Source organism: Manacus candei, unplaced genomic scaffold, assembly GCF_025592945.1.
Source record: "Manacus candei isolate 608988 ecotype Guabito, Panama unplaced genomic scaffold, ASM2559294v1 h1tg000003l, whole genome shotgun sequence".
NCBI lineage: Eukaryota > Metazoa > Chordata > Aves > Passeriformes > Pipridae > Manacus > Manacus candei.
Genome location: NW_026138051.1, coordinates 1,425,816 through 1,452,194, shown reverse-complemented (window position 1 = coordinate 1,452,194; position 26,379 = coordinate 1,425,816). Strand labels below are relative to the sequence as shown.

The following is a 26,379-nucleotide window of genomic DNA, read 5'->3' as shown; positions in this document are numbered from 1 at the left end:
AGGGAGAGATGGTGCCCAGGGTGACAAACAGTGTCCAGGGGTAATGACAGTGCCCAGGAGGGAGAGATGGTGCCCAGGGTGACAAACAGTGCCCAGGAGAGACGAGCAGCCCCCAGGGTGACAAACAGTGTCCAGGGGTGACGGACGGTGCCCAGGGGGGACAGGCAGTGCCCAGGGGGCACAGATGGTGCCCAGGGGGGACAGGCAGTGCTCAGCGGTGACAGACGATGCCCACCCAGGTCCCCGCCCGCAGTGTCCCAGCCCCGCGGGGCCGCCCCCCCGCGCCGCTTTCGGCGGGCTCGTGTGTCCGTGGCCGCGGAGCCGCGCGGGCCGTGCTGTGGTTGGCGCGCCCGCCCGCCCCCGGCCGGCGGCGGCGCAGGCGCGGTGCCCGCATTCCATGATGGCGGCGCGGGCGGGCGGCGGGCGCTGAGGCGGCGGCGGAGCCGGCGGAGCCCACGGTCAGTGCGGGGGGCCCGGCCCGGGGGTGGCTCCCCCGCCGTCCCGCCGCACCCCGGGCACGGGGAGAGCGGTGCCGCCCGCCCAGGGCGCGGCGGGCACTGCCCGGAGCCGAGCCCCGCGGTGCGGAGGGCGGGGAGGGGAGGGGGGGCGGCTGCGGGAGAAACGGGACCCCGGGGATCGGGAGGGGGATTTTTGGGAGAGGAGGAGGGGGAGCCCGGGGAATGGGGCAGGTTTGGGGGTGGACGTGGCGTACGGGGCAGGTGGGGGCAGGATCCGATGGGATCCGATGTCCCGGGGCATGGGGTGGGATGGGGGTCTGGGGCGGGGTGCGGGAGGATGGGGTGTAGGGGGCAGGATGGGATGCGCTGCCGGGATGGGGTACCCGGAGTGGGAATGGGGTGCCCGGCATGGGATGGGGTGCCCGGCATGGGGTGGAATGGGATGGGATCCGGGGGTGGGATGGGGTGCCGGGATGGGGTGCCCAGGGTGGCATGGGGTGCCGGGAGTGGGTTGGGGTGCCGGGACGGGGGGTCAGACCGGGCTCGGGGGGTCTCGGACAGGAGGAGGGGGGTCTGTACGGGAGGGTCTGTACGGGGGTGCCCCGCGGGGCACGGGCATCCCCCCCGGCAGACCGGGGGGATTTGGGATGCGGGGTTTGGGGGAGCGGCTCCTAACGGGACACCCCGGTGCGGGGCTCAGAGCTGGGCAGACACCCGGGGCTGGGGTCGGGGGGATCCCGGCCGAGCTCAGCTGAGCCCGCCCGGACGGGGTTAATGCCACCGAGCTCCGCGGGTCGCTCTTGCCCCCGCCCGGTCCCGCTCCTCTGCACAACGCACACATCCCCCGTGTCCCTCTGTCCCCTTCCTCTCCTTGTCCTTCCATGTCTCGGGGAAGCAGCGGTTGCGATCTGAAGCCTTTCCCCCCCCCCGGCTCCCCCCCTCGCCGCCCCCCCGTTCTCCCTCTCGCAGCCGCTGCCTGCGAATGCCACGTAGCCTTGTAGTTGTTCCCCTTGGCTGCTCCCAGCTCAGTCCCAGACACCTCCCCCGGCTCCTCCTGGGGTCGGGGCAGGGGGAGGTCACTCCTGTCAGCCCCTGTTTGGGTGGTGACCATCTTCTGCCCTCCCCCTTCGCGCTTTATCCCCCCCCACCCGCCTTGGGGCAGCAGCAGAGGGGACCCCACTGTGAGCACTCTTAGCCCGATCCTATTTACCGCCTCTCACAAAAGGCTGGGGACTCCAGCAGCATGTGGTTCCCTTCCCGCAGGGCTTTGGGGAACAGTCTCCAGGGATTCTTTGCCCCCAGCCTCAGCTGCCCCTCTGCTGCCTCACATTGGAGGTGTTTCATGTGATAATCTCCCAAAACAGGGCAATAATGAGTTGCTGGCAGGTGTATTTGCTCCCTTCAGCAGCTCACTCAGCTGGTTTCTGAGTTTTGTTTCTGTTTAAAACTTGGTTGGAATGATGGAAACTTTCTGCAAAGCCGATTTTTATAATTGAGGTTTCAATTTCCATCCATTCTGCTGGTATTTTATGTGTTTGCTGCCCTGTGGTAGTTAAAGTTTTTAACACTGGCAGCCCTCCCTTGCTTTCCCTGCTGCCTGATTGGGACTATTGACACACAGATAAGTTCCTCTGCTGCCCGATCCACGTATGGCTGTGGCCTGTGATTCCTGATGTTTTCCCAATGTATTTGTCTTTACAACACTTAGTTCAATAGAGAAATACTATCTCAGTCACAGATGGAAAGACTGAGGCACCGAAATATTTATGGCCCAAGGTCACACAGGAAGTATGTGGTGAGGCAGGGAATTGAATCTAGATTTCCTGAGCCTCAGATTAGCATTTGAACCAGGGAAGCATCATCCTCTCAGTGTTTTAAGCCAATAAATTGACCTTGGAGTTAAGATCCAGCATAGAAGAAAGTACTTTGTGTCTAGTTCAGTATCCTTGTGAGTAAGAAGCAAAACCCGAGTTGCTTCCCACACTCACATTCCTTCCCTGGGTTTATGTAATTTGTGAAAAAGGATAAGGTGGTAAAATGGGAAAGATGTTGACTTTCTCAGGGCTCAGTGTGTGATCATGCATGTTGAAAAGCAGCCAGCTATTGCACTCTGCTCTTTTAGGGCTTTTTACCTTCCTGTGTTCCAAATCTCGGAAAGTTTTGGAATGCTGGTCTTGTCTGGGAATCATTTGTTCTCATCTAGGATCAAATAAATCTAATGTTCTGTAGAGCTGAACCAGTCGGATCCCAGATCTCAGTTTGGGATCCTTCACACAGCAGCCAGTGGATAAACAGGGCTGGTATTGATGTCTTACACATCCCCTGGAACAAGCTCTTACAAGTTGTTCACTCTCTTGTAGCTCAGGATTGTTGCAGCAAGTTTTTGGAAAACTTGGCCTTAGCTGGAATTAAGCAGCACTTTGACAATGCAGTGGAATAATTTCAGCTCCTTGGGCTGTGTATGTGCACAGATACCCACTTCAGGCTACTTTTATTGCTGTTCTCTGGGGACAGGTTATTTTTCTTGGTGATTAATAGTTAATTTTACTGTAGTGGTTTTGAGAAATTGGATGTTAGAATGGCTGAAAACAATAACTCCTCGTGTATTCACCTTTAGAGAGAAGAAAGATAACTTTGTCTACACACATCCATTTCCTGCCACAAGCCTTGATCACAAACTGCATCTTTCTTTGATGTTGCACTGAAACCAAATCTGCAGCAAAGTTGGATATAAATGTTCTATAGAGCTCTTTTAACACTCTTTTGTTTGGGGCTTTCTGGAGGGTGGCATTGGCATCGTGTTGGCTGTGGGGCTTTTCCCACCCACACCAACAGCCCTTCATCTTTTACAATTATTTTTAGGAAAAGGTTGGTGAGTCCTTAAAATTTCCTATGGACTGTGCAGACAGGAAAAATTCCAGAATCCTGCTCCCGAGGGTGCCTGCTGAATTTCAAGCAAATTAAAATCCATCTTTGAAGCTTGGAAGAATGAAACTGGCATTTTTATTTGGTGACTTGCTGTTCCCACAACTTGGGAGACTTCTTGTCAAACTGTGGAGGAAAATACGTGACTGGGAAGACGTTCTTATAATACTGTGCATCAGTCAGGAGCTGGTATGAAATATTGTAAGAATGCCTTCCCTAGTTACATATTTTCTTAATTTCCTGCCATGATTTCATTTAATCGGGGAAGAATTTTAAATTTATCTCTGAAAGCAGATGAGAAAACCTCAGTATTAGTAATACTGCAACAGCCAAGAGGCTTGGGGATAAAAAATTACATTTCTCACTTCTAATTTTGGGCTGTCTCAAACCCGCCAGGTCTGAACTCTCAGTACTTAAACCTGTGCTTGCTCTCAGGGCTGGTGGATGTGGGAGCAGTGACCTGTTCAGTTTTTCACCTGTTTTTAGCACGTTGTCATGAAGCTTCCCAAGGTCAAGATGGTTAGTTCTCAGCTGTTATCTTTGCTGCAAGCCAGACCTTCACTGAAAAGTTTTGGATTCCTGAGTGAGGAGCACACACTGAACTCTTTATTGCATTCTTGAAGAGCTTATTGTAAAAGCAGCGATAATTTATTCTCTCAGTGGTGCTGACACAATCCTTGCTGTGTATTGACCAGCACAGACACACCACTGGCTCCCAGCCCTTCGGCCCTTTCAATCCTAATGTAAATCTCCCCTTGTTCCCAGTGTCTTGATTGATGTGGAAAATGCCTCCTTTTGCCCAAAATGTACTTTTCCAGCTTTGGGGCTGGTCATTTATATGATATATTTTTGCCTGTGCCTTATTAAAAGTCGTTCAGTAGGAACATGTGACTTCAGAAACATCTTCAAGTGACTTCAAGGCAGTGTCACCTTTCTGGTGACAGTGGCAGTGGATTGGGATGTGGGAGCTTCTCCTGGCTGGGCTTCCTGCACAGGGAACCACAGGGACAGAGATTTCTTGAAGCATTCCAGTCAAACTGCAGAACACACCTGCCTGGGCTTTACCTTTAGAGATTCAGGAGGAATTTCCTCATGGAAAGGGTGGTCAGGCACTGGAAGGGGCTGCCCAGGGGGGTTTGGAGTCCCCATCCCTGGAGGTGTCCCAGGAATGACTGGCCGTGGCACTCAGTGCTCTGGGCTGGGGGACAAGGTGGGGATGGGGCACAGGGTGGACTCCATAGGCTGGGAGGGCTTTTCCAGCCCCAGAGCCTCTGGGATTCTGTGAAAAACTGTATTGGGAATTGACTGATATCTGCAAAGACTTCCTGTGTGTGGAGGGCCAGGACAGGGCTCAGTGTGCAAATGGTTTAGGAACTGGAATTTGGTACTGGATGCAGTAGCTCGAGAAAGGTGATAATTTTTACATCATTAAATAATAACATCTTGAATGGCTTCAGCCACTAGTGAAGCTTTAATTACCTTTAGTGGAGCAGTCTCTAGAATAAAGCCATGCTGCCCCATAACAGCAAACTGGGATTGTATTTCCAGATTTATGTAAAATTTATATCGTTTTATGCACCTTACCAGAGGATAAATATGTACACGGCAGTTTAAATGTGGATGTATTTGCATACTTTTTGGAAATGGATTTTTTTCATCCTTATTGTCATATAGAGGAGTAGAGCAGAGATAGATAACTAAGTAAATACACTTACTATCCAAAGACATGTCTCATCCCACTGTTCACACTGCCTGTCCCTCAACCATTGCTCACACTCCTGGCTGAGCAGGGCAGTGTCTTGGCAGTGCTCTGGAGCCTGGGCAGTGTTGAGCAGTGTCAGCTCTGGCACTTGGGACGTGCTGGGTGACCCCAGGAATGCCATGACAGCTCTACTGACTTCTCCCTTTTTCCTTGAGCTGTGTTTGCTGTTCCCGTGGAGTTGTAGCCATTGGCTGGCCCTTCATGGCTCCTGCTCTTTTAGGGACTCTGCCCCGTTCTCTGCACCTGGTTTTTCTTCAGACTGAGGGGAGACCTCACTGCAGTTCCAGTGTGCTGGGGAGGGGCAGAGGAGGGGCAGGGACTGAGCTCTGCTCTGGGTGGACAAGGGACAGCAGCCAGGGAATGGCTGGAGCTGTGTCAGGGCAGGCTCAGGTTGGATCTCAGGAAAAGGTTCTTCCCCCAGAGGCTGGTTGGGCACTGCCCAGGCTCCCCAGGGCAGTGGGCACAGCCCCAAGGCTGCCAGAGCTCCAGGAGGGTTTGGCTGATCCTCTGGATGTGCTCATGATGTGACTCCTGGGGATGGGCCTGAGCAGGGCTGAGGGTTGGACTGGATGATCCTTGTGGGTCCCTTCCAGCCCAGCACATTCTGTGATGCTGTGACTTGCCAAGGCACTAAAATGAAGATGACTGTTTTTTCTTGCCCGCAGAGAGAGGACTGAGGGCAGCACTCGTTGCTCCCTCGGCAGCACCGGCCCTGGGACACTCACCAGCAGCAGGAATTCCGAGGCAGGAGAGTGTCAGCGGTAATTACACACAACTTACTGTTCTTTTCTGAAGCACTTCTTTCTCATTAAGTCTCTAAGTAACACCTTAGGTTGAAATAAATATATTTGACAGACTTTTAAACTTAGGACTCCTTTTCCTGGAAGAAATTTCTGGATGATTTATTATCGAACCGAAAAATGAATTAGGGAAGGAAGAACTGATTGGGTTCTTGAGGTAGGAAGAGGGTCAGTGTTTTCTCAGAAACTCTACTGGTTTTGTCAGGTGGCAGCCTTACCTCCATTTTCACATTTCTGACTCTTTCTCTCCCTCTCATCCCTTAGCTGGAAGTTTTGTTTTGGAGAGAGTTGCATAATTGGCTTTGGATAAAGCAAGTAAATTCTGATATTAGCAAAATGTATTTCCTGTGTGGAGAACAGCTGCATTCTGATAGTGCCCTGCTCAGATCCTTTGGGTTTAGTTGGAATCATGGAATGGAGTTACTCCTCTGGAATTGCTCAGGTCATGGAACTGATCTGCTGGAAAAGCAGGAAGAAATCTGTCAGGAACTTGCCAGGGTTTGAGAGCAAGAATTCTTCAACTTCGCTTTTTTTTTTTTTTTTAATGGGGAGTCCCATGAGTTATCTTCTAATGCACAGCACTGTAAGAGCCTTGTGAAACCATGGGGATTGCATTCCTGAAAATACAGGTAGCCAAAAGTCCAGGTGAGTTTTGGAAGCTGTTGGCTGCCCAGCGTGTTTTCCATGGGAGAACAAGCAGGTGCAGTATAAAGTCTTTGTGACTCAGAAATCACTTTGTTGTATCTAAAGGCACTCAGGCAGTTTAGTTTTTCTGTGAGGGGAGGGTGTTTTTGCTGAGGTCAAGTCCCCTCTAGTGAAGAATCAGCTTCCATGTTATGAATATGCACCAAAATTCAAGTGTAATGTGCAAGTTTCAACTTAGCAAAGAGCAGTTTCTCCAGCTTCCTAAACATGGGTGGTTCACAGTTCTCTAATGCAACAGAAGAAATTATATTAAAAAATGAGTGTTATCTGATGGATGTAGAGTAGAATGTGGTGTGAAACTACAGTAGCACAAGACAAGACTTTGGGGAGCAGTGTTGGAAAGCAAAAGATGATCAGCAGATAGATTTCTTACAAGATATGGAGAAAAACCATGGTTATCATGCTGTATTCTCTGCAGCTGAATAGATATTTGGGAAGAAAACCGTTTAATCAGGTTAAATACAGGTTTATAAATTCAGATGGAGTTTTTTTTATCTGCTGTTTAATGCCCTTTATCAAATACCTTCAGCATTAGTATCTCTTCAGCAGGGCTGAGTTGCTCTCAGTTCTGCTGAGTGAGGTATTAAAGTGTCCCAGAGCAGTGGAGTGATCAGTGCCACTCCTGTGTCACTTGGGTTTCTCCTCCAGCAGGTACTTGGAGGGATGAAGGCAGAGTTTAATGTTTGTGTGTGAGGGGTTTTAGTCTCCTGAAGGACTTGCAGGATGGTGCAGTTGGTTTTGAGCAGATTGGCTGTTCCCAGCAGAACCTTTAATCTGCTCACCCATGTGTGTATTTTTGTCCATTGCCATGTCAGGGGTGAGAATTAGTTAGAATTATTCAGGTTTGGAAGGTGTTATGTAAACAACAGTTTGTATTGTAAACTGTCATTTTGCTTTTCAATACCTAGAATTCTTAAAGCATAAACTTTATAAAAACTTACATATATACTGTCATCCTTATGTTCTTCAAAACTGATAATTTCCACTTAGGCTCTTATGTAAAATATGATTCTATTTCTAAATTTACAGCAGATTAACTGATTTACTAATACATATTTAAAGCTGATGCAGAAGGAAGTGATTTCAGTGTGTTGCCATCCATCAGCTGAGCTGTGTCAGTGGTTCTGTGCCCAGACTTGGCCTGTCACACTCTGAGGGAAGTGCTCCTGCTCAAACCTCATGTGGGTGACCTCATCCTTGCATTTTCCCTTGCATTTTCCATGAACTACAAAAATGCACACGGTCTGTTGCCATGGGACTGCTCAGCTGTGGTAATTAAAGTAATTTATTGGTGTGTTTTAGCCCTTAGTTTAAGTATAACCTGTTTTAACCAGACTAATTTCACTGCTCAGCTAAAGTGTTACAGCCTGAGCCTCTGCTCATGTTGCACAAGGAAAACAGTCTCCAGTTGGTGTATCAAAATAATTCATCCTTGCTTGGAGTTTGCATAATCTCTTCCAGTCTGAAGGAATCCTTTGCTTTCACTGGGCTTTTATGGTTGTTTTTGAAGTCATGGTTTGTAGGAGGGCTCTTAAATGGAAAAGGCTTGTTTGTGTTGCTGTGCTGACAGGCTGCATCAGGCACTTGCTGGAAGAAAGTGCTGGAAAATCAGCCTTTGCAGCAACCTGGAAGCAAACTCCTGCTTGTGTCTCCATCCTGGGAAGTGCTGATTTCCCTCCTGTTTTGTTGGATGAGACACCAGCTGTGTGCTCGGAGCAGTCCCGTGGTAGGAGCCTTTCCTGGAAGTGGCCTTGTTGTGTTGGTTTTAATAATCTGCATGATTGGGCTCCCTGAGTCAGGCCTAAAGTAAATAAATTGTTGGAATACAGAAGGCAGGCGTTTGGAAAAGAGCTTTTGGATCACCTTGGGGTTGTGCCACACCAGCTGTGTGTGTGTCTGCCATCCCATAATTGCTCTCCAGCTTCATTTTTAGGGATTACCCAGCTCTGGCACTAAAAAGGGCAGAGGTTTCACCCAGGTCTGGAGACACAGAGGACAAAGCAGAGCAGCCAAGCTCAGTGGGCACTGAAATTTGCCACTTCCCACCTGCTCCTCACGTGAAGATTCTAAAACAAAGCTTTTCCAAATCCTTAACCTTTATTCCTGCCGTGAACTGGGTGTTCCTCGCTGCAGGGAGGGGACTGGGACGAACAAGGTGCCATGGAATGATGTGTTCCTGTTGGAATGGATGTGTCTGCACACACAGCAAACCATTCCTCTGGGTTCTTGCCAGTCTTGGAAACGGAACTTTTTCCCTTGGACTTCAAAAAGGTTGGGAAACGAGCAGAAATTTTTTATTTTCCGGAGAAAAAATGATCATAAAATGGGTTGAATTTTACAATCCACTTCAGATTTTTCCCACTGGGAGGGGTTGTACTCAGTTATCCAGATCCTTAACCTGGATTTCAGAGCCTTGGAGCACGGGCAGGTCCCTGTAGGAACATGCAGTTCCCAGCTGGTAAAACCTTGGCATGCTTTGAACCACTTTGCTTCACCTGCTTAGCTGTGTTTCTTTGAGGTGTAAAATCCAGCTGCCTTTTTGCTCTTTAGAGATTGGGGCTGTCTGACCTTGGTCAGAAGTTTTTTTTGATTACTTTTCAGTAGACCACAGTGTGTCTTATTCCCATAGTTTCCAAGTGATTTAGATAACCACTGGGATATAGAATTTCCATAGTATGTTGTCAGTGTCTAAATAAACTGGTTTCCTTCAAGGCCTAAAAAAACAGAATAATGTGGTTTTAAATTCAGTTAAAATTCAGTTTCACACTTGGACTTCAATACATTGTATTTATTTAAAGCTTTTTCGTATCAGCTTGAAAAATTCTTGCTTTAAAATGAGCAACTCAGCTGATGCCAGAACATGTAATTTTTCCTAACAGGTGGAAAGAAGCAGTTTTACATTTATTTTATTTTTTTTTTTAACAGCATTGATATAGCTGGAAAATACCTTAGTCCCATTATTTTTTGAAGTTGAAATAAGAATGAAATACTTCAAGGGCTCAGTTCTTTGAGGTGCTCAGTTCTCTTCTAGAAGCAGGATTAGGATGTTTCAGGAACTCCTGGGTTGGGGTTTATGGGACTGGTCAATTAGGAAGCAGCACACAAGTGCTTAGGATTTGGCTCTGCTTTTCTGGCAATGAGAGAAAAGACAAAAAATTATAACTAAAGCAATGAAGGAAAATATTTATCTAAAAGTTATGTCATGTTTGCATTACAGAAACTGTTACTGCAAACTTTGCAGGCCTCATAAAAGAATAATTCTGAGGACAGACGTGGCCCTCACGTGAGCATATTGTTAAATAAGAGCTCAGATCAAACCTGATGTGCTCTGGCAGTGACAGGTTCTTTATTCCCAGCTCACAGCTCTTTCCAGGGCAGTTTCTCTTGGGAACAACAGCAGAAAGTTGTGCAGTCCCTGGAAAAGTCCGTGACTCTGGAGGGTGGGCTGTGACCCCCCCCGACTGGTCATTGGCCTCTGTGTCCCCTGGAATCCTCAGGGATGGACTTGGAGGCTGGAAAACAATCCTGGAGTGCAGTGGGTGGTTCTTGGGGAGTTTGTGAGTGAGGGTGGAGAGGAGCAATTGTTTTATTGCTTTCCTGGCACGGTCACAGCAGGAACCTGATCCAGGTGGATGAGGAGGATGGAAGGGGATACTGTCCCTGAGGTCAGAGCTCCCACGTGTCTCCGTGGGCTTTATCTGCTGTTTCTTGGTGGCTTCGGGGATTTTGGTGTCTGATATGAGGGTTTCCATCCCAATCTTACTCCTCCTTCATGGAGAGTTTTAGGACTCAGTTCCCTGTGAGGTGAGCATTAATACGTCTGTAATTTGAGGGTTGCTGGAAGCAAACACTTGGAGCAGAGTGTAGAAACCTGGTCCTCTGTGTGTGTGTGTGGAGCTGGGGTGCAGTTTTACTGAGTTTTTAACATTTTCCTGGGGTCCCAGAGCTCACCTGGGTCAGTCCTACCTGGATCAGAATGACTTTGGGCTCTCAGTGTTCCAAATATTTGAGCCCATTCGCTGGGTCAGTCGTGAACATTCTCAGGATCACACCAAGTCGTGTTGCCCTCCTGGCTGGAAGCCAAACTTCACACAAGATGCTGCTGACAAACTCACTGGGGTGTCGTTATAAATGATGCCCAACATTTTAATCCAAACATGTATTTAGTGGGGGAACAGATGATTTATGGAGTGGTGGTGGTCCCTCCAGAGCTCAGGTCTAACTGAGCTTCTGTTAAACCTTTCGGTGCCTTCGTCTCGCTCAAAGTAAACCAGTCCACCCAGCAGGTCTCATGTGTGGTCCTGGGGCACAGGAGGACTATTTTAGGGTTGGGATGATACCTTAAAAATGCTGTTTATTTGAAAAACGTGGGTGGCAGAGGGCAGCCTGTGTCTTTTTTTTTTTTTTTTCCCCCCAAGATTTTTCCCACCTCTGAGTTGTGTGGGGCATAAATTTCAAATCTGTTTTTTTAGGAGTCATAAGTGATGCTGGATATTTAGGACAAGGTTATTCCTTAGCCTGAGGTTGGGGATGACTTTTGTTAGGGTCTGTGGTTGTTCTTTGAACAGCCTTTGGAAATGACTGATGGAAAATTGAGCTGACAGGGTGGAATGTGTGTAAAACACTCAGAAGCCTCAGTTTGCAGGAGATTTGGATTTTAAGGCATGGCAATAATTCATAATTTTCTTTATCAGAGAACATAAGTTTTTCCCCCCACTTAAAGAGAATATGTTGACTATATTTTTATATATTATATAATATTTATAGTGATAATTAGTAGTTCTGTCAGTATAAAAAAGTGCAATTAAAGCTTTAGGGTTTGATACAATGCTGCCCTTAGTAAATAGCAGTATTGTGGTAGTTTGCTTCCTGCAATAAATGAAAACCCAGGCTCAGGCTGGCAGGTTGCATAAGGCACTGAACCTGGAAATCAGGAAGTTTCTGCTGAATTCCCAGCTCTCCATCCTGGACACATTGTTCTTTCTAACTCAGGCATGCTGGATTTCAATAAAAATTAAAGTCTGCATTTCAGTAATAAGCTCCTTGGAATAGGAACTTTCTCATCTTAAATCCAGCACTGACTATAATGAAAATTATGATAATTTGGGATAGCTTCTGTCTGGGATTATAAACTAATTTTTTACTGTTTATGAACACTGTTCACGTTCTGTGCTGGCCAGTGGAATGAAGCTGATCCATTCCTGTCTGCAGTGTTCCCCCTGTTTAGACTGTGGGATATATTGAAGTACTGCTAAAATATTTCAACATGAGCCAACAGGATTTTCAAAACTTGCTAAATCCGTAACACCGTGACACATTTGCACAATAGATAACTCACCTTCTATTAATGATTGAAGGATGCAATTCCAATGAAAAGGCTATTTTTTCAGTTTATTAAATGTGTCTTATTTCTTTATAGAACACAATCTCTGTGTTTTTACATGCCCTGCAAATTCACTGTGAGGGGCTAAAGAGAGACACGGCTGTAAATGGTTGCTGTGTTGTTGTTTACTGGTGACTGCTCCAAAAACTCTGGATAAAACAGGAATGATGTGTTTATACAGGACAATTATTCTGGCCACCACTTCATTTTTTTTTTCAGTATATTGCTGTTATAATGTTGTAGTTTTCTCTTGTGTCATTCAAGTGGAAGTGCCAGAGCTGAATGTGGCGCCTCATCCTGAGCTGCGGGGTTGGAAATGGAAACAGGAGGGTCAGTAATGCTGGGAGTCCTTACAAGGAGTTTACTGAGCATTTACAGAGTCATTAAAATTGGAAAAGACCTCTAAGGTCATCAGCTCTCACCATTTATTTGTTAGTAACTGGAATTCCATGTCCTGGAATTGCTCATTATTTCACTTTCAAAACTGTTGTAGACAATTTTAGATTTGAATTTCCAAATGTCTTGTGAACCCCTGATGTTTTCCAGGCTTTGGTAGGATGATCCAGTATCATTCAGCCCTCAGTGAGCTCTGCCTGTTCCGTGCAGGAGCCCAGAGCTGTTTTCCCTGGAAATGGGAGCTGGGATCGGCGAGCCCTGCGCGGCTGCTCGGGGCTGGCCGGGCTCCAGCGGCACTGCTGGGGAGGAATCCGGGCTGGAGAAAGGGAAGGCCAATGTTCCAGCCTTCCAGAGGCTCGGCATTTTCCCTCTGTCAGGAAGTGAGGTCAGGCCCAGCCGCTGTGTACGGGAATTGTTTGCTCCAGGCCAGTCCTGGAGCTTCGCTGGGTTTCTTAGAAGCCTTTGTGGCTGAGACTGTGCGTGGAAAATGTGGCCTTTCTGTGAATATGGTTGACACGAGCGACCATATTACCCCAGCCCAGCGTGGAATTACTCCAGAACACGTCCCAGGGTCCGTTTTTGCAATAGGAGTTGCTTTTATTTAATTTAAAATACTTTTTTAATTTGCAATAAATGGCAGTATTTTAGCTTTTGAGATGCGCGTGTGTTGAACAACTAATCTGTGGAAACAAAAGTTATTTAACTTAGGAATGTGATCTCCACTGTCACTTGTTTCAGCTCAGCTAAAACTGCTTCAGGTTTGTTTCAGAGGTGATTAATCCCAATTATTTTGTTTTTTATGGCTTTCATGCTTCATGGGTTGAATTCATCCCTCAGCTCAGACCAGGTTTGGGAGTGACCTTTAGCTGATGTGTAATAGAAACCACTGCAAAGAAATGAATCAGGTCAGAAATGCCCTTGCAAAATGTAAACTTTCTAAAAGTCAATCTGTTTAATTCCATACTGACTCAAAAATCTCCAGGACAGGGTGACAAAGCTGGAGAGACACCTCTAGAAATTCTGCTATTGATTCATATTTAATGATTCATTAAGTTGCAGTAAATTCCTATAAATTACAAAATTTGCCTAGTCTTTAATACTTCCAGATGGGATTATTCTTGCTTATTTTAGACTACAATTTAAAATTTAGTGTATTAGCTCATCTTTAATGTCAGTGCAACCTGTCAATTCTCAGTGCAAGCACTTTTTCCATATTTTTTTTCCCCCTGACCACTTGGAGAGTTACTACTGAGGATTAACTCAAAATACCCAAGAACAGACCATGACAAAAGCAGTTTGAGCCCCTATTCCTGAGATTTGATGGAACAAAGTGGCTTTAGGACCCGAGAAGCTCTTTGATACAGTTCTCCCAATGGGTGGGTTGGTCATTTTGGGCCATGAACACCCCCCCAGCTGGGGTTACCTCTCCAAGCTGACTTGGCTTGGGGTAAAACAGAGGGTTTAGAGGAAGCCTGGAATCACTGACAGACTTTTAGGGATGTGGGATTTGGTAGGACTTGGGGGTGTTGGTGGGTGAGAGGCTGGACATGCCCTGACACCCAGAACCCCCCGTGCCCTGGGCTGATCCCACAGGGATCATGGGCAGCAGGGCAGGGGGGGATTCTGCCCCTCTGCCCCTGTCTCAGGTGAGACCCCCCCTGCAGAGCTGCCTCCAGCCCTGGGAACAGCAGCCCAAGGATGTGGAGCTGCTGGAGAGAGTCCAGGGGAGGCCCCAGAGATGCTCCAGGGCTGGAGCCCCTCTGCTCTGGAGCCAGGCTGGGAGAGCTGGGGGGGTTCACCTGGAGAAGGGAAGGATCCAGGGAGAGCTGAGAGCCCCTTCCAGGGCCTAAAGGGACTCCAGGAGAGCTGGAGAGGGACTTGGGACAAGGGATGGAGGGACAGGACACAGGGAATATCTTCCCACTGCCAGAGGGCAGGGTTAGATGGGATATTGGGAAGGAATTCTTGGCTGTGAGGGTGGGGAGGCCCTGGCACAGGTTGCCCAGAGCAGCTGTGGCTGCCCCTGGATCCCTGGAAGTGTTCAAGGCCAGGTTGGACGGGGCTTGGAGTGTGGATGGAGGTGGGTTCAGGATCCTGCAATCTCCTTGCCCAGGCAGTGATTGTCCTCCACCTTTTCCGTGGGATCAGCCTTTGCCTGTGGCTGAGGGCCGTGGGGCAGGGCTGGATTCCCTGCTCCAAGCTGTGGGAGGGTGTTGGGAAATGGCTTTTCAAGATAGAGCCCTGTCTTTGTTATGTTTTGCAGGAAATTGTGCTGACTATGTAATAACTTTTCAGGAATTCTCTTTTTATTTACCCCAATACCACCTACTTCCTCCAGTGAAATGGAGCCTTTGGGGAGGTAAATCTGTTTGGATCACGTTCTATTTCCCTGGAAAAGTGTTACCTGTTGAAGTGGGGAGGGGTTGAGTCCCCCCCTCCTTCCCTGGGCTCCCTCTGAGGGCAGCAGTGTCTTTGCTGCTCTTATCAGGATGTTGGAGGAATGAAGCAGTGCTGTAAAACCAAAATAACTCGTTTTTTTTCCAATCTGTCAGGGCATTCCTCTTTTGTCCTCAGTGTTCTGCCGCTTGCAGCCACCCCAGCCCAGCTGCACAGGGAAATATCAACGTCCTGAGCCAGGTGGAACTGCCCAGAAGTTCTGAAAATGGTTTCATTTGTGTCAGTACTTCTATTTTCTGTGCCCACGTGGAGATTCCTGCCAAGACACGAAATTCGCTATTTTTGGTGTTTGTCATTAACTGTATAAAAACAGTTATTTCCTGATACTCCAAGTATTAAGTTCCTCCTCTGAAAAATGAAATTACAGCACTAAGCAGAATGTGTGTGGAGGTGTCAATGGGAATTAAACACTACCTGAGCCATCAGGCAGGAGATTGAGGGTTCTAAACCCCACGTGGATGTTGGGGCTCTGCTCTACAATTTGTCCTAAAGACAAAGCCTCAGAAAATTAATTAATAAAGCTCAGAATAGAAACTCAGAACGTTCATTTAGAATTGCAGGTGGCTTTGGGACCTGTTTCAGAACACTTTTTTTCTGCAGCTGCTCATTTTGGGTGCTTGAACATTTGAATGCAGCTGGAGTTGCTTTTTGGTAAAGGGGTTTCCCCTTTATTTTAAGTACTGATTTCTGTCGTCTTTGAGGTTCAGAGATGAAAGAAATTGGGACTGTTGCATGTAGAAAATAAAGGATTTTCATTTTGCCTGTGTAGAGCATATTCCTGTTGTGGCTCTTTAAGCTTAAATCCAACCACTAACCATCTAAAAATGGGAGAGGTGTAGAGGAGGAAAAGCTGCCTCAATTTTACCATGCAGGAATTTTTAAATGGAATAGTTAAATACCATCAGCTGTGTTTGTGTCCTTGGCAGAGGCAATTCCAAGCCTGACAAATAGGAGATTATTTTATTCAGGAAATAAATAACATGCTAAGGCAGTTAAGTGTATTAAATATATATAGTAAGTATAACCTGATAGGAATTCAATCTCTGAGGTCGTGTCCAGCCCTTGCACCTTCGTATTTGGCCTCTGAAAATTGTGACTGGAGCAGACCTGGAAAACAAGTTGTTTGTGAAGTGATCTGGGTTCTTGGGAAGCCTTGAGGAGTTTGTTGTGCTGCATTTTGTGACTGTGTGATGGTATCTCTTATTTTGAGATGCTTTTGCAAACAAGGAGGAATGTGGGTTTTATCAGTGGATTCCACCAGCTCCTTTACCTTGTGGTGGTAATAGAGGAGAAATCCTGTAGTCTCAGCTTTATTGCAGACCTCTGCTGAACAAAATGAATTAAAACTAGCAGAAATGCTAAGTCAGGCTGTGATATTTCTCTCACTGTTGCAAATCTGGAAATTCAGTCCCCCAGGTACAGAGTTCATCGGGGGTTTGTTTTCCTCTTTTTCCTTCCCCAGACACTCCCTTTCCATGCGGGTTGTGGAGAACTGAACAAGGACTTGGCACAGCCTGACTTGGTTCATGCACAGATTTGGGGATGATGTTTTTAGTCTGGTTTTGATTTTTATTTTTAAGGAATAAACTGTCCTACCCACACTTTGCCTTCTGGTTTATGGGAGGTAATGGGAAGGGAGAAGGAAGTGTCAGCATTTCCTGTATCCTGTTATCTTGTGCTTTTTATGGATGCTGGATTGACTATACACCGAAAATTCCCTACCATGTGGACTGTGTTTTGACTGACTGTAATTACAGATTATTCCCTGGAAATCCACAGCTATGCAGCACTTTGCCTTTGCATTTCTCCATGGGGCTCAGTTAAAGACTTGGTTGCAAAATGCTTTTTTGGGGTTGTCTTAAGCCTTGTTTTCACCGTGTCGGACTCTGCATTGAGGACACGTTGCAACACTGGAGAAATCACACAGTTTGGGGGCTTTTCTGATCATCACAGGGACTGAAATGTATATGTGGCATGTGCATTATTGAGCCTGACACTTGGGGTCTGGAGTAGAAGAATTGTAAATGCAAATTTAGGAATAAAGTGCTGCATAAATGCAAATTCCCCCAGTGTGTAATTGCTGCACTGAGGTACCAGTTTCAGCACTTGTGTGGCAAGTTGAATATTTATGATAATTAAAGATGATAATTTTGGGAGAAGGATCCATATTGCTTAAATGAAGTAGTTAAAAATGAAAAGTAGGATAATACTGGACTACTTGGATGCACTCAGAATATTCTGAGTTTGAAGGGACCCACCCACAAGGAAGAACTTGGATCTATGACATGTCATCCCCTCCTTCCTTTAAGCCTGTCAGTTTGCCCAAGTTTTAAATGTGCAGTGAAGCCAAAGTGGATGTTTTATAGTGAATTTTGTGTCCAATTAAAATCAGTTTACGTGAAAACCTTCAGGGGAGAGTTGTGGAGAGTTGATGTCTAATGATCCTTTGCTGTTGAGTCTGGTACCAAATCTGTCAGGTGAAAGAGAGAATTATCTGGGGGAGGGGGTCTGGCTGTAACGTTGTCCCCGTGTTTTTGTTGGAGCAGGTGGTGGATGTGTCCATGAATGGTCCCAAGAAATGATGGCCGACCAGCCGCCCCCCTTGGAAGCCACACCTCTGCTGAATGAAGTGCCACTTCTACCTCACATGGTCAATGGGGACAGCATCCAGCAGGCAAGTAAATCCTGTCCTGTGCACCAGGGAACTCAGGGAACAACTTGGATTGTGGCTACAAGAGGAGGAGACTCAAAAAAAAACCCCAGCTCTGATACTGATTTGCAGAGTTAGGGAAGGATGTGGTTCCCAGCACTGATGTCATCACTTCAACAGAAGTGCAAACACAGGGAGGAAAAAATCACTCAGCATTCATCTGGGTGAAGGGAGTGTTTGTTCTGCACATGGAAGTGCTTTAAAATTACACTGCAAACTCCAAGGATCAAAGGGAAAATGTAATATATGGGTTTAATAAAGCACTAAGGTTTTGAAACTCGTGTGAAATAATGAATAAAGATTAGCAAGTGGTTGCAGGGCTCTAAAGCAAGAAGTCTGTTACAGGAAAATGAAAGGAAAGACCTTGGCTTCCTGTTATTAAGTGTCTTCATTAATAATTACAGTGCAGTGGTGAAACCTGAGTGCACTGAGTTGAAACTTTAGAGTTTTATTGGACACAACCCTTCAGAAGTACCTGAGGATTAGAAATACAGGCAAAAGTGAAAGTAAAACAGTTTTGAAGCCCAAGGTTGTGTAAGTTGTCAGTAAACATGAAGTGAATTTACTCTTTGGCAGTAGAAGTCAAATTCCTCGTGCTGTAAATGCTGAGGATCTTCCCAACCTCTGGAGACAGACTTGCAGTGCCCTCAGAACTCTCCCCAGCCATCCTGGTACTTTAACAATGCATCTTTTCTAGGCTCTCTTTCCCACAAAGGCTTGAACCTGATAATCTCAAGGTTCCTTCCAACCTGGGCTGTTCAAGGATTCTGTAATAACAAAACATACATTTGGAGGATTTCTGTGCCTGAGTTAAAGAATTTGTTGAAGCAAGGGGCAAACTGCCCATTGCTTTAATCTGATCAGTTCATCACCTCAAGGGTCTGACACCAAGTGAAATGGGAATTCAGGGTTAGTTCAGAAGGGAAAATTGCATAAAAGTTCCCAGGGTATAACTGTCATGGAATGATTATGGTGACAGTGAAGCCCTTGGGATATTTGAATGTACAGTGACTGAACAGGGTACAACAAAATAATCATGAATTGTTGGGGGTCATTTATAGACAATAAATACTGGAAAACTTGAAATGAGATATTCTTTAATTTGTCATGGGAAGAAGGAGAGGCCTATGTTGTCTTCAATTTATTAAAGAAAAAGTACTTTTGTCTTTTTGCCTCAGACTCTGGAGATGGAAGTACAATGAGTGTGTCTGGAAATAAGTAAAGCTGTGGAGTCTCTGAGCTGTGTCAGAAGTTCTGGCACTAGAAGGTGAAATTTCAGCCCCTGCCCAGAACCTCGTGTTTCATGTTACATGAGGAAAAGAGATGAAGGGAAAGAAATCAAGTAGATCTAATTGGCCCCTGTCCCAGAGCTGTGTGTGGGACGTGTCTTGGGGTAGGTCAGTGTGTGCTGAATGACCCATGAGGAGGTGACATTTTTGGAACCCAGAGCAGACTGTTTGCCACCAGGTGAGAGTAGAAAAGGGAGAGAAAAATGACTTACATCTTGGAAATGAATTTGAAGAGTAGGTTTGAAGTTTAAATAGAACCTTGACTTAGAATCTGTGTTAATGCAGATGATTTTTAATTATTTCACTGCCAGAGGACACTCTCTATATAAATATGTAATTAATATAAAAATATATCTATATAAATACAAAATTTCTATGATAAATGTTTGTACAGTGATTTGTTCTCAGAAACCCACCCTGTGTGTTTGCCCAGTCCCCTCAGGCAGTGAATGCAGCTCATCATTAGTTTCATGTCACATAAAGCAAAAAGTTGGAAGTTTTTCTGGGTTTGTGTTTTTTTGTTTTGTTTTTTTTTGTTCTGAAAAAACTTGAGCAGTGGAAAGTGTGTGGATAAGGGATAAAAGCAGAGCCTGGTCCTTGGCAATAGGTGTCTCACTGTGCTGCTGCCCTGGCTCTGAGGGGCTGCACAGGACATGGGGAGGTGTTGGCAGGTCTGGGCTCCAGCACTCCCTGTGTGGAACTTGGCTCAGCTCCACTCATTAGAGAGGCTCCAGCTTCCTGGAAATGTGCCTCCTTGGAAGGTGGATGCAACTGCATTTGCTTCATTAATTACAGTGAGTCATTCCTCCAAGACATTGCCTGTGCATTCCTGGAATTCCAATCTGGAGCTGCTGCAGCCTGTGAGTGCACCACTGACTGGGGATCTTTGCTCAGTGAGAGTTCCCTGAGCTGGGTCTGAGCACTGGAGTTCACTGAAACCTGCTCTGAAGATCTGCCGTGTTCAGAGGCTCAGAATCCCCCCAAGGATCCCTTTCCTGCCTCGAGGATGAGCTCTGCTAGGAGGGTTGATCCCATCCCCAGCAAACCTCCTCTTCCTGGTTCCTTGTGCTCTGGCAGATCCCCAGCCCCCGTGACAATAATGACCATTATTGTCAGTTTGCTTTAAACAATTAACAGCCCTTCTCTCTCTCTGCTCTGAGCAATTCAGTAGCATTAAAGTCAAATTTACTTATATGCTGGAATGACAGATCTGCTGAAGTTCCAGTGTTTTAATTTACCATTTTTAAAGGTATTCTCTGCCATCTTTCCTTCTTCTGGAACCACAATAAGTATTGCTGACTGGCTAAATGGCCTTTTCAGGAGGTTTTGGTGGTTTAGTTATGCCCAGAAACAACTCATCTACCCAAAGGAAAATTCTCCTGTACAAGGAGCATCAATTCTCCTGTACAAGGGATGTTACAAAAAATAAAGTCAAGATTAATATACCAATATGCAGAAGCTAAAAAATTAGTGTTAAATGGCATTTTTCAGTCTGTTCCTTTGAGTCTCTACTGATGAGGGTGGTGAAAGGTGAGTGTGGTGCAGGTGCCTGGCCAGTTTAAGGAGCTCCATCACTGGAGATGTGGCAGCACAGAATAGATTTATTCATTAATGTCATGAGTAGCTCATTTTACCGGGAATTGGGTGACCAGGTGATCTCTTCAGGTCCCATCTACCTGATACAACTATTCCATGAATAGTATAAGAATACTTCATAAAAATTGAAGGAAAGAAGATTAGACTTTTTGAGTTTCACACCTAATTTAACAAATATATTTTATTTCTGTTTTTACACTGGCCTTTCTTCATGTGCTGGCCATCACCAGGGTGGAATTTTGACTGTGTAATGCAGTTCTTACCTGGCCAAACACTCATTTTACTGAAGAATTTGACTTGTACCTGTAGAGTACCATAAAATTCACTGCAGAAGTTTGCCATGTTACAGTAAAATTACAATAAAACTGCAGCTGCCAATATTTCCCTGAGACTGAAACATGTTCTGTGCGTGGGGCAGGACGAGGTGATGGTTTGTGACACCCTGCACAGGGACAGGATGGTGCCTGAGGGGTGGCTGGCAGATTTCCACATGGATTTGTGTGCAGATGGATGTGGTCATGTCCAAAGGGACCTGCAGAATCTCACTGGGAGTTGTATTTCTTTAACTGCACAGTTGCACAGAAACCACACCTGATCCTTTGGGAGATACAGGGCAGAGGGGGTGGGAAACGCTGGAAAAGCAAGAGAAGCTCAGGTCATTTGTTGTTTCAGTAAGAGAAGAAAAAGCAGTGTGAAAGAATTGAAATCAAAAGCTTAGTTAATTATTTCAGGTGTGTCAAGGGAAGCACTTCTGGTGGTAATCAGAGAAAAAAAATAGTGATTTGATGTCAAAGTATGAAGAAATCTCATTCCACCCACAAGTGTCTCATCCTGCTTTTCTGCTCCAGGATCGCCAGAGCTTTGTTGTTTTAACTTCACACGTGGGGAGAAGGAAGAGATGGGGTTTTTTTGCCCCCAATTAGTTCTTAAAATGTTATAAAACCCCAACACCTCTTTTGTGTTTTGTTTCCTCCAGGTTATTCTTGTCCAGGTAAACCCAGGTGAAACATTTACAATTACAACTGAAGATGGGCACATGCAGTGTATTCAAGGTAAAGGGAAGCTGGAGTTCTGAATCCAAATATTTTGGCTCTGAAGTTCCTGTTTGTTTCTGTGCTATCAAATGTGGTTTGTATGTTTTGCAGTGTAATACATCAGATTTTTGTTAAAGCCCTGGGAAGTTGCCAGGATCCCCCATATCCTGCAGTCTTTAATTTATAAGAGCTGGTTTTGCAGTGATCCTTGAATAACTTGTCTTCCCAGAATCCTGGGAATGAATTTACATGGGATTTAATCCACAATAATCTAAACAACTTTAGCAGCCCCTGTGACCTCACTGTGCTGTCAGGTACAGCCTTGGCAGGTGCCAGGGGAATTATTGCTCCCAATTGTGCCTGAAAATTCCTTTTTACCTTCTGGGTAAGTGACAGAACATCTGAGTTGGGCAAAATATCTTCTGTAAGTCAAGTTGAATTTATCAGTATTTCTATTTTGGACATATTTTTCACCATTTCAAATGTTATTATATAAAATGTGTCCATTCTGCTTTCATCAAGTCCCACACAGGAATACTTCCTTTCAACTTGATGTGAAAAACAATGTATTCTTATTTAAAATTCAAAAAAAAGTTACTAGACCAGCCGTCTGCATTGCTACAGACTGTTAGCTGCCACAAAATAAGAGCTAAAATTATCTATACTGATTTTTGTGCAATGAAACAAACACTGTTGGCTGCCTGGGGGTGGTGGTTGGGATAAAGCCAATAATCCAGGGCCAAGTCAGATGCAGTTGCTGGTGTTTCAGGCCCCAGGGTGAGCTCCCACCTTTGGAAAAAGGTGTTTCCAGATGGGAAAACCCTGGTTTGTTAAAAAGTGGCCCCTTGTTCCTCCCCAGGTCCAGCACATGTCCCTCTGATGTCACCAAATGGTTCCATGCCACCAATATTTGTGCCTCCCGGTTATGTATCTCAGGTAAACTTCATTCATCCTCCTATTTCATGTTTTTATATCATTTATAGATTTTTATTTAAGTTTTATATTCTGTGTGGGTTTAATAATATTTATCTTATTGATTATCTTAGCTGGGAAAAAAGCATTTCTCCTATTTTTTCCATTGACCTTAACGACTATTTCACTTTATTTTGTGGGCTCTGTCACCTCTGTTCACTGAGTAAAATTTGATCAGGTTTCCAGGGTTTTCTTTAAATACTCTTAGGCAGTAAAAGATACTTTTAGTAAGAAAGATGACTCCGAGTTGACTGTCTTGATCCATTAACAGGATCCACATGTTTGTTTTCCATCAGTCCTGTTTACAAGGTGAGGGTGGGTGCCTGGGTCATGCAAACACTCCCAGCTGGCTGCAGGTTTTTGTATTTTAATATAACTAAATAGTCATAAATAATCAGAGTTTTCACTGCCCCTGACCTCCTCAACATCCAGCAAAACCCCACTGTTGGAGCAGAGTGTGAAGGGAGTGTTAGTGATGGAAACACTAATTCCAGTGACATGTGCCTGTGAAATGAGCAGGGCTTTGGGCTCTCCCAGCTTTATTTTTCCATTCTCATGGATTTTCCACTCCTGGGTGTTGCTAAGTCACAGCAGATCAGACCTGTGTGTGGTATTTGAGCTGTTACCAGAGATGCTCAAATGACCAGTTTGATTTACTTCTAAATTAATGCATTTGAAAGGGAAATAATGAAAAGCAAATAGTTTAATTTGGTTTTGCAGACATTTCCTGGTAATATTTAAAATCAGGAGTTTTCTCAGTAGGCCTGAAACCTTGTAGCTGTGTGTTCTTGGGTTGTGTTTTTTGCACACAGCTGCATTTTGGACTTCTGCTGTTCTGAGTAGGTACTTTCATGCAAACCCTGAAGAAAGATCCTCCAGGTTATATAATTCATCGCTCTGAAATGGAGCCATCAGTGCAAACAGAGTGCAAAGCCCTGGCAGTACAGCCTGAAAAATACATTTATTTATTCTGTGTTTGCTGTCACCTGAAACCAGGAGGGTTGGTTTGTTTTCCCTCGGTTGTTGTGACAGGGATTGACAAGTTTTAAATGAACTCTAAATCAGAGCTTGAGTCACTCAGGCTGTTCCTGTCAGGAGATGAGACTTTACCTTTGTGTTCCCAATGACTGGAAGAGCCCAGGGATCGTTTTGGATTTTGCCAAAGTGGGATGAAGTGGTTCAATGGTGAACAGGTTTCGTGCCCCATCCCTGGAAGCGTCCAAAGCCAGGCTGGAGCAGCCTGGTCTGGTGGGAGGTGCCCCTGCCCATGGCAGAGGGTGGGACTGGAGTGCTGTAAGGTCCTTTCCCACCCAGACTATCCTGGGATTCTGTGATTGTTCAGCACTTTGGGGTGTTAGAGCTGACCCTCCAACTCTTCTTCCTTCTAGTAGTACATGCTTGGTTTCCCCTGGAATTCAGTTTGGGGTGCAAATCCCTGCCTGGCAGGTTGTGGGTATGGACTCAAGCACAGAAATTCCTTATTACTTGTAAATATTTCTTTATAAGGTTGTCTCTGGATTGACCTTGGCTTTCTCCCGTTGTGTGGCAGGTGGTGGAAGAAAACGGAGTCCGGAAGGTGGTGGTGGTGCCCCACTCGGAATTCCACCCTTCCATGCATCCCCCTCCTCCCCCTCCCCCCCACGTGCCCCATTACATGCACCACCCCCACGCTCTGCTCCCACACCCCCCACACCCCGTGTTCCCCCCAGTGGGCACTGGGGAGCTGCCCCCCCAGTTCATCCACCAGCACCCGCCTCCACACGTGTTCCAGGAGCAAGGTGAGGCCCGGGGGGGGCCTGGGAGGCAGCCAGGTGGGCCAGGGGCTGCACAGGGAGCACCTGGGAGGCAGCCAGGTGGGACAGGGGCTGCACAGGGAGCACCTGGGAGGCAGCCAGGTGGGCCAGGGGCTGCACAGGGAGCACCTGGGAGGCAGCCAGGTGGGACAGGGGCTGCACAGGGAGCACCTGGGAGGCAGCCAGGTGGGACAGGGGCTGCACAGGGAGCACCTGGGAGGCAGCCAGGTGGGACAGGGGCTGTCCGTGGCTCTGTCCGTGGCTCTGTCCGTGGGTTTGGGGCCGGTGGCAGAGCACACCCCCCTGGGGGGGAGGTGTGTAGGAGCCTGGTCTGCACTCAACGAGTGCAAAGTGGGGTTGTATAAACCTTCAGTCTGCTGCTCTTCCATTTTTACATCTTTATTGCAAAGGCAGTGCCTGGGAAGTGTTGTGATCCTGTGTGTTTTCCACAGATCCCTGCTTTTGGTGCTGTAAATCCCACAGTGGTGGCTTCTGCCTCTCCCTAAAACTGTGCTCTCCAAAACTGCTGTGTTTTGTCACAGCCTTGGCTTGAAAATGTGTTTAATTTGATACGTGAATGTATTTTTTTGAGTCCAAATATGACTAAAAAGAGAATAAAAATACTATCTATAAACCATAAAACATAGTTATCCGTGTTGGAGAGTGAGCTGCAAGTCCACTCTGTATTTAAAAACTGAATGAGTCAATATCTCAGTGAAGGATTGGGGTCATGCTGAATTACACCAAGCTTTTACACACTTCAGAGTTATTATATACCTTATTAAATGATCAAGAGTTAAAACAGAAAGAAATTAAACTATGTAAGACCATTCACTATCTCTCTCTCTCAAGCTTAAATTGATAATTAAGATGTTTTGACTCATGTTTAGGGTTAAATACCCAGTAGCCCCCAAGCTGTGTTTTTAAAAAGTTAGTTTGGGTCCTAAATTTGCTTATCTTTTTGCAAATGGGTCTGTAGCAGGGAAGAAAAGCAGCTGTAAGGCAGGATGTGGGGCAGCTGACGGGAGAAAGGCCTGAAGAATTCAGTTTAAAAAGACCTCAAAAATCCCTGTCCCTCCAGACTGACAGAGCACAGGAAAGTTCCTGAGGGGTTCAGCTTCTGGTTTTACTGTAGTGATTCTTCCAGCTTCCAGAGTGTTTGTCAGATGTGAAGTAAATGATACAGAACAGTGAATTAATTTCTCCTTCCTTTTTAGAACCTCGTTCCCATGGAAGGACAAACTTCATCCAGCGGGACGAAAGGAGTCTCAAAATGCAGGAACACCTGAAGAAGAGACTAAAAGACAGACAAGCCAGTGGTCACACCAACAATAAACTGAACAGTCCCCCCTCCTCACCACACAAAGTTGTTAATTCTTCCAATGCCACAATTCCCAATGGGAATGGGAAGGGACAGCAAGGGGCAGGAGGAGCACTAAAGCAGAAGCAGATAGGAAAAACAAAGGGCAGTCCAGAGGCAGAGATGGGAGGTAGGTTGCACTGAAAGGGGAAAAGAAATCTGAATTCTTTTCTAACAGGTCTGTAAGTTCACTGCAAAATAAGCTCTAAGTTTATAAATTTCTTTGGCTGTTCAGTATTAGATAAAGCCCAAAACGCTTTTCACTGCATTTAGATTTTTTTTTTTTTGCTCTACAAATAATAGTAATATCAAGTTTCTTCATTTGAGATTTATCAAATAAGTCCTGAGGAAAATTGAATTTTAAACCTTTTTACTTCCCTGCCATTTGTGACCAGGACTGATCAATACTCCAAGTGAGGAAGACCTGTAGGTACTTAAGATTTGTGGTGTCATTCTTTGTGGTACTTTTTGGCCGAGTAGATGCTATTTAATACTTCAAGAAATAAGAAGATTTGAGCAGTATCTGCACAGGCTGCTGACTGACCAGTTGTAATTTCAGCTTTGGCTGCTAAAATGCCTTGTGCCAGTATGATTGCCTTTGCTGTTGGTTTGAGACAGTGTCAGGCTTCTTCCAGATTGTGATTGTTTTGCCGTAGGAATTCCAGGAAAGCACAAAAAGCAGAGATAAGATCTTATTGTCATTTTTTTTTAACACCTTTCATTGTCAGAGGAATCTTTT

General features: G+C 45.8%; 1 protein-coding gene across 2 annotated transcripts in view; it reads left to right on the top strand.

Moving 5' to 3' along the window:
- The first annotated feature begins 380 nt into the window (after positions 1-380).
- Positions 381-26,379, top strand: part of LOC127471136 (fibronectin type-III domain-containing protein 3a-like) — a 41,193-nt gene continuing 15,194 nt past the window's right edge. Inside the window, exons 1-7 of one of the 2 annotated variants that reach the window (XM_051787756.1) lie at positions 381-458; positions 5,811-5,906; positions 17,433-17,560; positions 21,458-21,533; positions 22,375-22,451; positions 24,037-24,265; positions 25,498-25,770. In XM_051787756.1, coding sequence (XP_051643716.1) covers positions 17,465-17,560; positions 21,458-21,533; positions 22,375-22,451; positions 24,037-24,265; positions 25,498-25,770 — 751 coding nt within the window. In that variant the 5' untranslated portion in view covers positions 381-458; positions 5,811-5,906; positions 17,433-17,464. The remainder of the gene's footprint in view (positions 459-5,810; positions 5,907-17,432; positions 17,561-21,457; positions 21,534-22,374; positions 22,452-24,036; positions 24,266-25,497; positions 25,771-26,379) is intronic. The other variant, XM_051787767.1, reaches the window with a different exon arrangement.